The following is a 16,037-nucleotide window of genomic DNA, read 5'->3' on the forward strand; positions in this document are numbered from 1 at the left end:
TCAGAGGTGCAGGAAGTGGTCACGTGTGATCACTCCCCAAGTCCCAGTGCAGACGAGCCTCTCCTAGTTGCAACTTGGAAGACCAGCAGGAAGAGGGGTTGGGGAGGTTGTAATTAGGGGAAGAAGACAGGCCCCTAGGTCTGGGCCTTAAAAGCATGAGCTCAGGTTTGGTCAAGGAGGGTGTCATTCCTAACAACTTGGTTCTTTCTCTCTACCTCGGTTTTAGCTATTCTCCCTTCTCAGGCCTACCAAAATCTTCCTTATTTTCCCAGGCCAGCTGAAATGTCTCCCCCTGAAACTTTGAGCCTCGCCCCCCCCCCCAATTATTTTTCCTTCCTGAGCCTGAGAGGTCTTCTCCCCCCAAACCCGAAGCTCTTTTAAGGCCTCAAGAAGGCTGGAAGCTCCCCTGCCTCACAGGGCGTGGGCAGGGCGGGGCCGGGCGGGGCCGGGCGGGGCCGGGCGAGGCAGGGTTAAAGGCACTGAGGCTACCGCTGACTTGCACTCCGAAAGCAGTGGGTCTCCTGGAAGTGTTCCAGCCTCATCTTACATGCTTCTAGCTCCCGCCCCGTCCCCACAGAGTTGAAGGGGACCCGAGGAGGCAATCAGCCTCCTAAGTCTGAGAAGACCCTGGGTGTTCAGGTCACCACCCTAGGCAGTCCTCCTCCTCCCCCCACCCCTCCGCCGCCCTGGGCAGGGGTCTGTCTCCTCAATGAGATGACCTCATTGAAGGTCCGTATCCGCCCACCCCGCAACAGCAATTCTACAGAATTACTCAGGGTGGGGGGGGCGTTGAACACTGCTGGGGGTACAGAGGTGCTTTTGATTTAAGAAACTCCCACGGGTCAGGCAGAAAACGCCCACGGCATGACGCCTGTTGCCCCTTTAACAAGCAACGACCCCTGGGCAATGGCCGCCCTACACCCAGTCCCGCGCCCTTCGTCCCGAAGCTCACCGGCCTGAGCCCGGACGCAAACACGCCGCAAACAGCCAGGCCGGGAGAGCGCGGCGCCTTTAAGAGGCGGCGAGCGACGCTGCCCCCTAGCGGCCGGAGCTGCGGCGCTTCCTCCGCCCCGGCGGGGTCCAGCGGGCCGGCCGGCCGGGTCAGCGCGGCGGCGGCGGCGGCGAGGGCGGCGGGGCCGGGTTCGGCGGGTGGACGGGCTGCGCGCGGGGACGAGAACTAGGAGGAGGCGGCGGCGGAGGCGGGTGAGGATGGCGGGCCGCGCCGGGCCGGGCCGGGCCGGGGGGGTGGGGGTGGGGGTAGGACGCGGGCGGCCGCGTGCGCCCCGCCGGGGTCCGAGCGCGCCGGGAAGGGCACGCGCCCGGCTCGCGGCAGCGGATCGCGCCGCCCGGGGCTCGGGGTCGGGGCCCGCGGGCGCGGGCGGGAGGGCGGGGAGGAGGAGCCTCGAGGGGCGCGGGGGGGTGGGGGTGGGGGCCGGGCCCGCGCCGCCGCGGCCGCCGGGGGGCGTGCGGCCCGGGGGGTCCCTGGGCTCCGGGGGCCCGCTGCGGCCCCGGCCGGGCGCTGGCGATCTGGCGCGCCGGCGAGCCCCGCGGGCGGCGGGGGCGTGGGCGGCGGCGGCGGCAGCCAGTGGCACGCCGCGCTGAGCGCCGCTCCCTCCGCCCGGGCGCCCGCCCCGGCCCGCCCCTCCCGGCAGGACTGCGCGCCCCGAGCCCCGTTCCGCGTCCCCGCCGCCGGAGGAGGTGCCCGCACGCTCGCGGCGCGCGCCGGGCCGCCACACTCGGCCTGTGGGCGATTTCCTCCGGACCCGAGCTCCCCGCCCGAGGAGGAAGATGCAGACCTTTCTGAAAGGGAAGAGAGTTGGCTACTGGCTGAGCGAGAAGAAAATCAAGAAGCTGAATTTCCAGGCCTTCGCCGAGCTGTGCAGGTAAGGAGGGACGGGGCTCGAGCGCCCGGGGACCCCCGGCGCCCGGGGACCCCCGACCCGAGCCCGGCTCAGCCTCAGCGGCTGTTTCGGGAAGCTGGAGCGCTCGGGAAGGAGCGGTGCGCGGGGATACTGAGTCCGAGCGGCCAGGTGGCTGTGGTGGCTGCCGGCTGTGCTCGAGGGAAGCGGCGGCCAGGATGGGCGGTGTGGCCGGGACCCGGGCTCTCAGGTGCCCGGTGACCAGCCCCCCCCCCCCCCGGGGGGGAAAACCCCAGCTGCCCAGAGCGCGTCGGCGGCGCCTCTAAAGGTGGCAGAGGGATATGGGCAATCGGGAGTCCACGCTGTCTGCCTGTGGCTGGAGGTTACTTTTGGATCGGAGTGTTTTTCTTCCTTCGTTCCTTTCGTGGAGAAGGGCACCGCTGTTTGTACATTTGCGGATCACCTACTGTGTGCCCCGCGTGTGCAGCCCTCGACGCTGTCATTGCATGTCACCGGGTTGAGCCTGTGTGCGGCGAGTAGCAATACTTGGCATGTATGTGGTGATTTGCTGTCTCATTAGAGCCTCGCACCGGCCCTGAGAATTGACCAGGGTGGTGACTCTGGGCCACGTGTCTGAGAACTGCTGATCTGCAGAAAGGTGGGGTCCCCCGTCTCGCCTGTCCGCCTGGGGTCCTAGAGCTAGGGAGTGGCTGGTGCAGAGGAGGTGGGATAAATGTATGTGATGTAGAATGGCCTTCCTCTGTCTGACGCCCCCTCTCCCCCCCTGTCCCCCATGCTGGTGATCAATGGTGGGGATTCATGGTGTTTTAAGAAGATCACATTTCTAGTCTATTACAGAAGCTTCCAGTCTTGGGTCAGGTACACCTCACCTTGCTCTACAGCCGTGGCTTTACCGCTGGGAAGCTGTTAGGTAAATCCCAAGAGACTCTGGCTCCCCAACCCTTTTGCAAAGTGTAGGTGGGATCCTTTTGTTTTGCAGTGTCTCCTCTTGGTGGATTTGATTGTTGAAAGTGTGTTCTATTTGCACTTTTGCCCCCCCCCCCCCCCCGTTGGGTCCCCAGATGTGTCGCAGAATCGAACAATTGGGTTTCCTTATCTCCTGGTCTGCAGAGCAAGTGGCAGGTTTGAGCCGGTCACTTGCCAGCCTGTGGCACCTCCGTGACCCTCCTGCCCGTCCCTAGGGCCTGTTGCTCCTTTGCCCTGGGCACAGCTCCTATGAAACAGCTCCTGGCTCTCCATCCTTTGGCCTGGGGATGGAGTTTGGCTGCCATTTCTCAGGCTGGCTTCCTCAGGAGAAAGCAAGCTTTTCATGGGTGGTGGGGCATGCCAAGCAGCCCGGGAATTCAGGAGGAAATCAGGAAATCAGGAGGAACTTGGAGCTAGAACTTTGAAATGGGTCCTAGGACTTCGGAACATTAAAAAAGAACGCTTGAACATGGCACCACAGACACACACACACACACAGACTTATGGAAAAAGTCCCCGAGACATAGGAGACGTGGAGAAGTCCCTTTGACATATCTTTGAAGCCCCATGCTGGTGTGAGGTCCCCGAGCTCCTCCTGCAGTCATCTGAGTCTTGGGAAATCCCAGCTAATACCTTGCACCCTTTTCTCTGGAGGTCTGTCTGTATTTGTGTCATCCTGTGTCTGCAGCTAGAGCACGAGGCTTGTCATCTGGCTGGTATGTTTTGCTCGTTAATTAGGAGCCTCTTGCAAAACACTTCCAGCCCAGACTCGGGGCTGGGTCTTGCGGCTGGACTTGCAGATGGCCTCTCCCTCCACTCGGACTCCCCCGGCCTTTAAGTGCTGCCGGAGGGGCGTGCAAGGCAAGCCCTGAAGTCAACCATTCTGGGGGAAATCCAGCGTGGAGGGTTAATTTCTCGGAGAAGGTTGTGGCCCTCGGAGTCTGGATGCCTACTACTGGCCAGAATATTGGCTTCAGAGAGAAGACAGAAAGCATCTAGGCCATTCTAGAACCTCAAGAAGCCCCGCTTGGGTTTTCATTAGAGCAGCTCTAGATATTTATCACTTAAGCTTAAGAAGGAAAAGAAAACACCCAAGAAAGACTTTTCCTTCTTTTATTACTTTCTGGGAGGCGCCCCCTGGTGGCCACATTTCTAGACCGGGTGCAGGAAGCTCCCTTTAGGTTGATCAGAGCCCTTTGCTGCTGTTGTGTTTGGTATGAATGCTGGTGTGATTTTTAGTGGCCCAAGAGGAGACATTGTCCTTTTTTTGACCTTCACAACCTGGGAGTGCAACGCTCCTGTTTTGATGGATGATGAATTGCCCATGACTTTCTCATGATGAGAAAGTCCAGAAATGTTTGAAAATGATTTGAAGCTCTGCTTGAATGTTTAGGGCAGTCCGCGCCAGAGAGGAGGGCCTGAGCGGACCAGATGGGTTGTTTAGTTGAATGTCAGGCCTTGTAAAACTCTTAGAACAGGAAGGGATGTTGGGGATCATGTCATCCAGCTCCTTTGTTGTCCAGATGGGGAGACAGGCATGAGAGGGGCAAATTCCAAACTTCTCTTCCTTTTGTTGAACTTCTAGAACCGGCCCAGCCTGAGGACCTGGAGACCCCACAGAAAGCCCTTTCTACTTGGGCACCCTCTTACCTTCACAGGGCTCCAGCTGCTGCCCTGTTGTCCTGGAGACACTTTTCTTTCTTTTTTCCTTTTAAAATTTTTCTTTTTCTTAAGATTTTTTGAAAGTTTTTTTTTTTTTTTAAAGATTTTCTTTATTTATCTGACAGAGAGATCACAAGTAGGCAGAGAGGCAGACAGAGAGGGAGGGGGAAGCAGGCTCCCCACTGAGCAGAGAGCCTGATGCGGGGCTTGATCCCAGGACCCCGAGATCCTGACCTGACTCAAAGGCAGAGGACCAACCCACTGAGCCACCCAGGCCCCCCTCTTTTTAAAAAAAAAATTTAAAGGATTTTTATTTATTTATTTGCGATCGAGCAGGAGCGAGCATGGAAGAGAGAGAGTGCAAACATGAGAGGCGGGGAGGGGCAGAGGGAGGGGGAGAAGCAGGCTTGCCGCTGAGCAGGGAGCGCTACAGGGGGCTCAGTCTCAGGACCCTGGGATCAGGACCCAGGCCAAAGGCGGATGTTCAACTGACTGAGCCACCCAGGTGCCCCCTGGAGACACTTTTCCTTTCAAAGCTGAGTCGTGCCCTTAGCAAGTATGTAATGCCTTGTTCTGCCAGAGGACATTGCATGTTTTTGGCGGCTGTAGGGGGTTGGCACCTGGGCCTGCCAGGATGTATGTCTGGTAGGCATAAGGGCCCACCCTTCACACCCCTGGGGCACCTTGATGGGATGGCCCTTTCTGACTAGTCAGCAGATGGGCCTTTGACTCAGCTCGTTTTTCGTGGCACTGTTTGTTCCTGTCATCCCTCTCGGTGTTGTCCCCCCTCGGGGACAGGGCTGTGGATGAGGCTTTGGTTGTGTTCTCTCTCCTTCCACCATCCTCCCCGCCCTGCTGCTAATGCCGGAGCAGCCTCGCGCTTCCCTCCCGTCCTCTCCTTGTGCCTTTTTCAGGATGCCCAGGGGGGACTTCCTGGGGGAGTCAGAGAAAACAAGTTGGTAGTTGGAAATGTGGGGGAGGTTTTTAATTTTTAATTTTTTTAAAGTTATCTACAGGGTCTTGCGTGGAGATGCTGGCTGGCCCGCACCCCTGTGTTCCCTCTGTCAATGTCGTCCGTGTTCCTTCTCCATGTCTTTGGCTTCTCACCCTTTTCTGTCCTGCGGCTGAACCTGTGCTGGGGGAGGCGGTGGAGAGTCACGGGGCTTCCCGGGCTTCCGGAAGCATCTTGGTATGAGATGGGGGTGGCCCTCTGTCCGTCTTTACTGTTAGGTCTGCTGCCTTTGTCTTGCGACCCTTCCAGGTACTTGGTCTCAGTTGGTGCCCCCAGTGGCCCGGGGCCGAGGGGTGGGGATGCTGAGGCCTGGGGAGGGTGGGGAAGAGACCGCACAGCCAGCCCGGCAGCGTCCCGGGGGCCTGGTCCCGAGGCCTGGTCCCGAGGCCTCTTCCCTGGATGACATGGCTTCCTTGTTATGTCTCTTCTCTGCCCAGGTTAGCCTGGGGCTACCTCGAGCTACCTCTCTAACAAGAGAACCTTGGAGGCCAGCAGGACTGACGAGGCCTGCAGGAAATGGGTTTTGGGAGCAGTCTCAGACCACCTTGTCGCAGCCTTTCCCACCAGTTCCTTCAGAAGGAACTGGGCCCAGCGTCCTTTGAGGCTTAGGCTTGGCCTGAGAGGCAGCAGGTCCCGGGGCTACAGGGTGGAGCCCCTTGCCCGCATGGAGCTGGGAGTGTGGTGTTCACAGTGACCTGGCCTGGGAAGCCTGCCAGGAAGGGCTTGGGTACCATCAGGCCCTTCCTTCTCCTCCCCCTACGTTCCTTCCTTTAAAAGGGGGTGTCTTGACGGTCCCTTTCTGCTGGGATGGCTTAGCGTTCTGGGCTCGGAATTCTTCCAGGAGATTCTTAGGGAGGGGAAGGAACCCATTGCTGGGGTGAAGTGATGCTGGTCTGGGGGTCGGTATTGCTCTGTCTTAATGTCTGGGTGTGCCCCATTTTGGGGGTGTAGGGGTGGGAGGAGGGACTGACTGTGTGACCTTTGCCCCAGTGCCTAGCTCAGTCTTGCCAAGAAACGCTTTCTCCCTGCCTCCAAGGGGGGAAGCCGGACTTCCTGTGGGAGAAGCTGTCCATCGGGACAGTGCCGTCTGTGGGTCCCCAGCCTGATTCCACAACAGACCACCCACGTGACACTGGGCCCTCCGTGCCTCAGTTTCCCCTAGGCAAAGTGAGGATGTTCGCAGTTACAAAGCTCAGGGTCGTGTGCAGGAGAGGAGTCAGGACGCAGGGCCAGGGAGGGTGAGGGCCTGCGCCTCTGTCCACGGTGCTTAGTCCTCCCGGCGCGCTGGGCTGGCCGTGAGTGGGTCAGCGCGCCTCAGCCCCCACGTGCCTCCCCACTCCGGGATCTTTGGCACTTGTAGGTTTGGTGTTCTCGGTCTGGGCCGTTTGTGAGAGACCCCGAGTCCCTCTATGGTTGCTGCCCGATCACCCTGCTGGGTGTGGGGTTTGTGGGGACGGCAGACCCGGCTGAGGTGCAGGGACGGTTCTCCTTTCACAGGGGCCGGGAGGCAGGGCTGCTGCCCTTGCCTGTTTAACGCAGGAGCACAACGGTCCTTCCTTTTCTTTTCCAAAGTTTGCACATTCCAGAGGAGTTTGTGCTGGGTTTCCTGAAAATGCTGAGTCTAAAGGAGCAATTGTGTTACGATTTTTAGTAACTTCTATTGTTTCCTTTATCTTTGTGAATGATTACCCCATGCATATGATACAAAAATAGCAGAGGACTGCAAGTACGTGCTGCAAAGTCCGTTTCCTTCTTGTTCCTGAGCTCCCGTCCCTCGGGGACCCCTGCCACCGGCAGCCCCTCTCTCCAGGTGTGCTGTGTGGATGGACACACGCGTGTTCTAGCCGAGGCTCATTTCACGGAACCCCGTGTCTTAGAGAAATAGCACATCTCTGCTTCATCGGGGGCAGATCCGTATCACTTGCCTCGTTTCTTCACTGGCCGAGTGGTCCAGCTGTCCTCACGACAGACCATGTCTCTCCCCTGCCGAGGGGCCTCCGCCGGTAGAGTCAGGGGGACAGCCATGTGGGTGTCCGTGGCTCGATGAGGGAGTGTTGGGTCAAAGGGCATAGGCAGTTTACTTTTTCTGGGGCTTTCTGAAGCTGCTGGCAAAGAGGGGGCCCGCTACCAAGTGACAGCGAAGGGGAGAGCCTGTTACACCCCCCCCCCCCCCCCAGTGCAGCCCCCGCGGCGGACGGTTGGGATCTTGGCCACATGCACGGGTGGCATGGGACCGTAAATTTGCATTTCTCCTTTGCTGTTGAGACTGATTGAGACTGATTGACGTTGTGGGGCCTCGGGCTTCGGGGCAGAGCTGGGCTCCCTGGGCCTCCAGGCTGGGCCCCTCCATTCCTCACCCTGAGGCCATCGTGCCTCCGCTGTGTGTCCCCGCGTGGGTTGGCAGGCTTGGGGCACCGCTGGTCGTGTCCCCAGCGTGGGTTGGCAGGCTCCGGGCACTGGGTAAATGCTGAAGTGAAGTGCCTCACGAGGGCACTGCCTAAACAGTTGCAAGTAAATAGGGTTTCTGTTCCCACTCATGTTGTGAATTCAGCTGGTAAGCTAGCTCTTTGTGGGAATGTTCTGGTACCTCCTTTTTAAAAAGTAAGATTTACCGCAGAAAGCAGATCATCACTCAGGAGCCGCTCTACAGACTCCCAAGAGGGAGACCCAGGCCTGGCAGGGTGGGGTGGCTTGTCCAAGGTCACATCATGAGCTGTGGCTCCAAGGCCAGTATGCCCTCCCCACCGCCCCGCCAAAGTCCCTTTTGTAACAGCCCTGCCTCTGGAGGTGCCTTGGGGAGCAGCCCGGCCATTACCCTTGGGCTGTTTGAATCCAGCCCCGGGGCTTTGTCTTGCCTGCTGCAGGCCTCCCTCAGCGACCGGCTGCCCTGCGGCCTGCACTTCCCCAGCTGGGCCTCCCGGGCTGGTTTCTGTAGCCCTTCGTGGTGCCAGGCGCAGACTGTGACAGCTCCCGGTCGTGCCCTCCCCCCACCCCGCTTCTGGGGCTCAGAGGCTGGCTCTGTCGCTGTGTGTGGGGACTTGAGGATCGCTCCTATGAGGATGTCCCCGGCATGCCCTGGGTGGCCGGAAGCCATCCCACCATGTGGGACAGGCCCGCTGGCAGAGCCCACTGCTAAGCCATCGGCTGCCCCCAGAGGGAGAATCTGGACACACAGTCAGGCGAGGTCCCTCCCCAGCACAGCTTCTGAGAGGGGCCTGTGTGTGATCTCTCTCTCTCTCTCTCTCTCTCTCTCTCTCTCTCTCGGAAGAGTGGGTTCTTTCTCGTTTGAGAGCCGTTCTGTAGAGCGGAGACCTGCGGTTGTGTCTGCTTCCGAAACCCAGGGCCTCCGACGGGACACATTGTAGGAGCCGAGAAGAGTACCTCTTAGAGAAGGAAGGAACTGAGTGGTGGGTGTTGGAAGCCTTTTCCATGCCAGGGAGGAGCTTCATTCCTTCATTCTTTCTTTCCATTTAGCATATCCTGAGCAGGCCCCCTGCCAGCCCCAGCCCCAGCCACCCCTTGCTGCGTGCTGGTCCCTGTCCTCAGGCAGGGGAGATGGTGAAGTCAGTGCACAGATGCACAGATGCACTTCCATGCAGCACAGTGTCGTTAGTGCCGGGCTGCCTGTGAATGGGAGAGCTGCGACAGGGATAGCTGCAGCCACTTTAGCACCCTGTGGTCAGAGGAGGCCTCTCTGGGGGTAATGTTTAACCAAAGAGTCTGAGAGCGGTTTCTTCTGGGAGCTGAGAGAGCTCCGGGGTGGGTGTTGTCTGCTGCTGAGAGGCCATGTGCCCCCGGCTGCCTTTTTCAGAGCCCTGGGTCCCGTGTGGACCGTGGGCAGCTGGTTTCTACTTCATACAGGGGGTCCAAGAAGGCAGTAGAGTGTCCTTGGTATCCTTGTTCACTGGCAGTGTGATGGGGGGCCGGGTGGGTGGCCCTGGGACCTTTTTCCCACTTGAGGCTGCAACCAGGCTCTGAGGTCCCTAGGAGCCGAGGCCTGAGGCTACGTGCTTCCCCCCTGGTCCAGCCAGGTCCAGCCTTTGTGTTCAGGAAGGAGCTGCGGTGAGCCCTGTGGGTGAGGGAAGGGAGGGGAGGGTGGGGATCCCACAGCCCTGATGGGTAAGCCCTAGGGCAGCTGACCTTTGCCCTTTCTCAAAGCTCAAGTGAGGCCTCAAGGTGGGGTCTTGGGATGGGGGAGGGAGGTGAGGGCAGCTAGCTGTCTTTAACACACATTGACCTTTCTCTAGGCCAGTGTTTGCTCAGTGCCCAATAAAAGAATCACCTGGGGCACTGGTGGAAACTACACATCCCTCAGCCCACCCGTCCCCTTTCACAGTCTCCGGGGCACGGGTCTGGGAGTCTTCTGTCTGCAGCAGTGCCCTGGTGATTCTGCTGGGAAACCCCAACGGGCCTTTCACCGAGTGTGTTACTAGGGTCTCCCCCAAAGCTGTCAGGCGTGTCTAATGCTGAGTTAAACAGGTAAGAAGGGGTCCCTTGAGGACAAGGCCTCTCCAGGAGGGCATCCGATTAGGTTTCCAGGCCTGTCTGTCCTGGGAGCTCAGCAAGCGCTTGGCTACCTTTTGGGCAATCCTCTCTCCTCTTCTAAACCTTGCTTCCCTCTGGCTGCTGGCTTGCAGTGGAATTACTGACAGTTGGGTTCTGAGGCTGGACGGGAACGAGCTCTTGCACAGGAGACAGTCCTGGGGGTATCACAGGGGTTGTCAGGCCAGGGCTGGGATGGGGGTGGCGGCCTGGCCCGCGGGTCCCCACTTTGCCTTTTGCTTTGCACGCCTGTTGGGGTCGAGTCAGAGGTCTGCACGCCTTTGGCTCCCAAGCCATGAAGCTGGGACCTGGGGCTCATCCATACAACCCTCCACGTTTTGGGAGGCTGTCGTGACGGCCCCTCCTTCCCCCCAATCCCCAAACTGGTGGGTCACGCCAGTGCGGAGCGAGAACCTGCCGTGGCTCAGGCACTATTGCCGATGGGGAGTCGGCCGTCCCAGGTGGGGGCGTGTCTCCCCATGCCAGATGGGAATGCTGTGGCCTAGGGAGGGGCGCCGTGACCTGCCAGGTCCCCCAGCTGCAAGTGGCAGAGCTGAGGTTGATGCTGGCGGCCAGTTGACTCCTGCAACAGCGCGGGCCGTGGCTGCCCTGTCAGGGGGCCTTGGCCCCCAGTGTGAAAGTCGCATCCAGGTACTGCTGGGTTGATAACCATCTCGGAGGCAAACCAGGGTGTTTTTTTCTGAGCATTCCCTGTGGACAGGTACTGGGCCCAGAGGGGTGGTGGGTGGTGTGGACGATGGTAGACATGGAGAGCAAGACTTGCCCAGCTGGCCGGAGGTAACTGGACAGGCCTCCCCGAGCCTCCGCTCTGCTGTCAGGTGAGCCTGACGCAACCACCTGTCGGGCTAGTGAGCACGGCAGGTGCGTCAGGTGCGTCGTGGAGGATGGCATTCCCCCTTCTCCCCAGGAGGCTGCTGCCCCGGCCCTCCTGCCTGTCCAGCCTGGGGCCTGGGGCCTCTGACGAATCTCCGGGAGCCCCCAGCCTGGGGCAGACAGGCAGCCCCCACAGCCTCCCCTCCTGATCCTTTTCTGGTGTGGGGGTCCTGCAGGGTCAGTGACCAGGACACACCTCCCGCCTCCCTGTTCGCTGCTTCCTGAGAGGGCTGGGGGGGGGGTGATCGGTGGCGCCGAGGTGTTCGGCTTTCATTTCTGCCCTCCGCCCTATTTGCATCCAGCGGTGGACGGCGAGGGCGTGGAGGCAAGGAAGCATACGGGCCGCCCCCCAGCCTCCGAGTCTGCAGCGGGCCCAGCCGTCTTCTGTTTAAACAGCTCATTCCCTCAGGAGCCGCAGGACAGTATTTAATGAGTGCCTACTGCATGCTGGCCAGCCCTGGGTCGTAGGGACCCATAGAGCCCTGCGGAGTCCACTCTGGCCCCTGGGACAGCCCCAGTTCTCCTAGGGAACATTTGCTGGGCTGTGCCCCTAAGAGGGGAGGGAGGTACAGGGGTGCAGCTTGCGTGGGGTTCTCTTCTCTTCTCCCGGGGCCCTGTGAGGACCCTAGGAGAGGAGAGAAGGAGCACGTCAGCATGGGGGGGGTGTGTGTGAGTCCCAGGTGCCCATCCTGGAAGGACCGGCTCCCGCCCTCTCAGGATCCAGGGTGTCTTCGTGAGGAATGTTCAGTGCTGTGGGACTGTTGGTTTCTCTCTGAGCTCTTATTTTTTATTTGAAAAATTTTTTACTCTATTTATTTTTTTGAGTAGTAATCTCTGCACCCAGCATGGGGCTTAAACTCAACGACCCTGAGATCGAGAGTCCTGTGCTCTACCGCCTGAGCCAGCCAGGCCTGGCCCCCAGCCCCCCGCCCCGTTGGTTTCACTTTGGATGGATTTTCCCTTTGCACCTCACCCATCCTTTTTTTTTTTTTCTTCAAGATTTTATTTATTTATTTGACCCAGAGAGAGAGAGCGAGCGAGCGCGAGTGCTCTCGCGCATGAGTAGCGGGGAGGCAGGTAGAGGGAGAGGGAGAAGCAGACACCTTCTGAGCAGGGAGCCCGATGCGGGGCTCTATCCCAGGACCCCGAGATCATGACTTGAGCCAAAGACAGATCCTTAATTGGCTGAGCCGCCCAGACGCCCCTACACCGCACCCATCTTGTAGATAGGGAAATGAAGGCCTGGAAAGAAGATGTAGCCCTGCGATGTAGAGCGAATAGGAGGGCCAGCTTAGATTTGCACTTGGCCTTGCTGACACTGAAGTTTATTTTCTTTACTGTTCTATTCTTTTTTTTTTTTTTTTTTTAAAGATTTTATTTATTTGACAGACAGAGATCACAAGTAGGCAGAGAGGCAGGCAGACAGAGAGGGGGAGGGAGGCTCGCCACTGAGCAGAGAGCCCATGCGGGGCTTGATCCCGGGACCCTGAGATCATGACCTGAGCTGAAGGCAGAGGCTTAAGCCACTGAGCCACCCAGGCACCCCTACTGCTCTGTTTTTTTAAAGATTTTATTTTATTCTTCAATCTTTTTCTAAAGATTTGTTGCAGGGTTCTTGAAAAGAAAGGGAGGTCTGACCGTACCCTTGGAGGGCCTGTTCCTGCCTCTGTGTGAGCAGCTGGGTTGGGGGGGAATGGAGCTCTGGGCGGGAAGGAGTTGTGCTTCCTGAGGAATCTGCCCCAGTCCCCTTGCCCGCACCTTGACCTGGGCGCAGCCACGCTGGTGCCTGTGCAGAGGGAGGTCCAGGGCCTGCTTCCTCACTGCGCTGGGGAGGAAGGTCCCGGCTGGAGCCGCTGCTGTCTGCAAATCGGGAAGTGCCCCTGTGGGGAGGAGGGTGCTTCTGCCCAGGGTGTGGGGGGGCGCTGTTGGGTCCCCACTTCCCAGAGGTGCTCACTGGCCTCTGCCGGAGACCGCGGAGTCAGGGAACAGCTACTCGGCCTGGCCTGACGTACCAGCTGCTGCCTTAAGGCTCTCAGTCCATGTACGGAAACAGAGGCTCAGAGGAGGGGTCTGGAAGCATTTTCGGGGTTCCTAGAGGGTCACTGCCGGGGTGGGATTTGAACAGCCTTCTGCCCGAGTCCAGGTGTTAGGCATTGCTTTCGGCAGGCGGACCCAGAAGACGGGAGGATGGCTTTCGTTGGGTCGGTGCTGGTTTCCAGCACCTCATCCTCAGTGCCCGGGGTCATCAGCTTTTCTCCTTTTCCCTTTCAATTTCGTTTTGAAATCCCGCTTGCCCAGAGGCAGGAAACTTAGGCACTGACTCAGTTGACAGCCGCTCAGCTGGGGAGGCCGGCCGTGGTTCCGGGAGATGTCCGGGGACAACGTGTGTTTTGGTTGGTGGTGGGATTTGAACCCTGGTTTGGCCTCTTACTGGATGGGTGGCCCTGGGTGCCTTTCGGCACTGCTCTGGGCCTGAATTTCCTTCTTTTTAGGAGTTGGCCTTGTGCCTGTGCCCAGGAGGCTCTCGACAGGCAGACTTCTTTCTCCCTCCTTCCTCCGGGCCAGAAACCGTCTTCGAGGGAGAAAGGGGGCTGTCCTTCGCCCCCTCACCTGCAGTCACACCTGTAGTGTCTGCCTACAAGTGTTAGCCGAGTCAAGGTTGTCTGGTGAGGTACAGAGGTTCACTATCTTGGAGGAGGAATTCTCCAGAACCTCCGAGCTACGAGGTATCTTTGCAGATGAAGATTTAGGGTTCAGAGCGGCTGGCCCGGCAGGTTGGCGCACCCGCCGCGTGGGGGCTGGGCTGGGGTGCCACCTCCAGAGCCCACACTTGCCCCCCTCCCCACCCCCCTGCCTTTGACCTCCCGGGAACCATGTGCGAGGGTGAGGCAGGCTCTGTTCTGCTCTGGGCCATCTGGGTCAGCCATCCCCAGGCACAATGGGCTGTTTTGGTCCTTGGTCCCGGACGGCTGGGGTCCCTCCACCACCTCCCTCCCCTGTGGTCTTCCTCCAGCCTTGCTGGCAGTGCCGAAGGCCAGCTCTTTGGATTCCGGAAGCTCCACTGGGAAGGGTAGGGGTGTGGACAGGTCCCTCCTTCCCCGAGGCAGCCGTGTGGGATGTGGGCAGTTCTGTGGGTGCCTGTGTACCAGCAGAGGACCGGGGACTCTCCGGAGAGTGAGACCTGTGCCGGCCGGGTGCCTGCAGATCTGTCCCTGTAGCTGGAGGCCTCCCTGGCGGCTGCGCACTCCCGTCCTCTCCCTCCTCTCTTGGTCACTAGTGACCGGATGAAGTCCGTGGTGAGCACGGTCGGTTAGACGGCTGATTCCTACAAGCCGCGGGGATGTATTGGTTCCTACAGAAACCTCAGTGCCAGCCGGGCTCAGTAACGATGAGGCTCTGTAAGTGGGATCTCCTCGGAGAGTTCTGGCTTCAGGGGCTCAGACGATGTCCCAGGACCTGGCCTCTCTTGTGCTGCCTCCCTGCCCAGGCTGTGTGGCTCCAGGTGAGACCTCACACCGACCTTTATCCCGAGCCAGGCTATGTGCTGAGTTCTGGTGTGCGCTCTCGTGTGATCTAAGCCCACTCCTGTCTCCTGTTAGGGGACATGGGGGCGCAGAGGGGCTGGGGAACTTGCCAGGGTCGCACAGCTAGCAGGTGGCAGAGCTGGGATTCAGACCTGGGTACACTGGCTCCAGGGCCTCCCTCCAGCACAGGTGCAGGTCCTAAGAGACCCAGGATTAGTTCTCATTGGCCCTGATCAGTGAGCCTGAGCCAGCCCGTCGTGGGGGCCGGTGAGTATCCTTTTCCTTACCCCACGGTCCTGGGTGGACCCCGCACAGGAAGTTGGGGACTGCTTGCTGAGCAGACTCTCATGGGCACTGGGCAGTCGGGGTGGGGGGCAGGGGTGCTCCCTGGTTCTGGGTTCCTGGGCCTGCTAGGGTGAGGGGCTGCCTTCTGCCAGCCTGAGGGGTCACACACGTCTCCTGGTCCAGGGCACTGCTCCTGAGAGAGGAACAAAGAGCACCCCCAAGGTCAGAGCCGAAGGCTGGGCCGCTGGCTGCGTCTGAAGAACGAACCCGTGGCCAGCTGGACTCAGGTAGATTCTGGGGGCCCTGGGCCCAGGGTTCTGACACTGGGTGTCCTGGAGAAAGGGCTTATGTAATTTTGCCTTGAGGGATGGATCTCGATGGGGCTTTGGGGAAAGGCTGCCAGTAGTCCAGGGTGAAGGCTGACGTCCTCTGTGCCCCGCTATGCTGTGCGGAATGTTGGTGTTGGACAGTGTTTTGGGGTGAAACAGTCCCATGTTATGTAAACTGTTACTGATGGCCTTGTCCCGTGCATGAGGAAATGTTTAAAAGGCATCTTTCCTTCCCAGGCCAGGAGCCTGGAGCGTGTCACAGTTGTGAACTCTTTGATTGAGGCTCTGGAACTAGAGGGGACCTCCTTCTGTCCTGGGGGGCCGGGGGAGCGTGGGTGCAGCGCCCTTAGCTGACATCCTGGCCCTCCTGCTCCTGAGCAGGCCTGGTGAGGGAGGAAGCCCCAGGATGAGTTCCTTCTGGAAGCGAAGTGAATGTTGACTGTCCACACCCAGACTTGCACACCTCTGGGCCCCAGTCCTGAGGGCCCCTGGCTGAAGGGCCAGGCTGGAGGCTGGGAGAAGGCTCAGGATGATGGGGCCCAGGTAGGGCTTGAGGTCTCTCCTGGCTTCTTCCTGGAACCAGTGAGGAAGTGGGGACTGTTGAGAAGCCAGGAGCTGTGCAGCCCAGAGCTGTTGTCCTGCCTGGCAGGTACCTCTGCCTGGGTGTTCCAGAGCTTTCAGAGGCCAGTGGTTCTTTTCCGTGCCCTGGCATCCTGAGGTGGAGAGATAAAGGTGGTACTGGGGGAAAGCAGTGGAAGGGAGGGCGGTCCTGGGCACTCTGTTTTGCTGTGCCCACTGTGGACAGCCAACAGTGGCTGTCCTGATATTTGCTAGCCCCCCAGAAGCCTCTTGGGACTGTGCCGGTGGCTGGAGCCCGGGTCAGGGGGCTGAGGTCTGGTTCTTCTGCTGTCTGGTCATGGGGCATTCATCGGACTCCTTACGT

General features: G+C 59.6%; 1 protein-coding gene across 2 annotated transcripts in view; it reads left to right on the top strand.

Moving 5' to 3' along the window:
- The first annotated feature begins 1,045 nt into the window (after window positions 1-1,045).
- ITPK1 (inositol-tetrakisphosphate 1-kinase) overlaps window positions 1,046-16,037 on the top strand; it is a 167,806-nt gene continuing 152,814 nt past the window's right edge. For both annotated transcript variants that reach the window (XM_082733333.1, XM_082733335.1), the window contains exons 1-2: window positions 1,046-1,203; window positions 1,653-1,883. In XM_082733333.1, coding sequence (XP_082589459.1) covers window positions 1,789-1,883 — 95 coding nt within the window. In that variant the 5' untranslated portion in view covers window positions 1,046-1,203; window positions 1,653-1,788. The remainder of the gene's footprint in view (window positions 1,204-1,652; window positions 1,884-16,037) is intronic.

The sequence above is a fragment of the Mustela nivalis genome (assembly GCF_964662115.1).
Source record: "Mustela nivalis genome assembly, chromosome: 6".
Classification (NCBI taxonomy): domain Eukaryota; kingdom Metazoa; phylum Chordata; class Mammalia; order Carnivora; family Mustelidae; genus Mustela; species Mustela nivalis.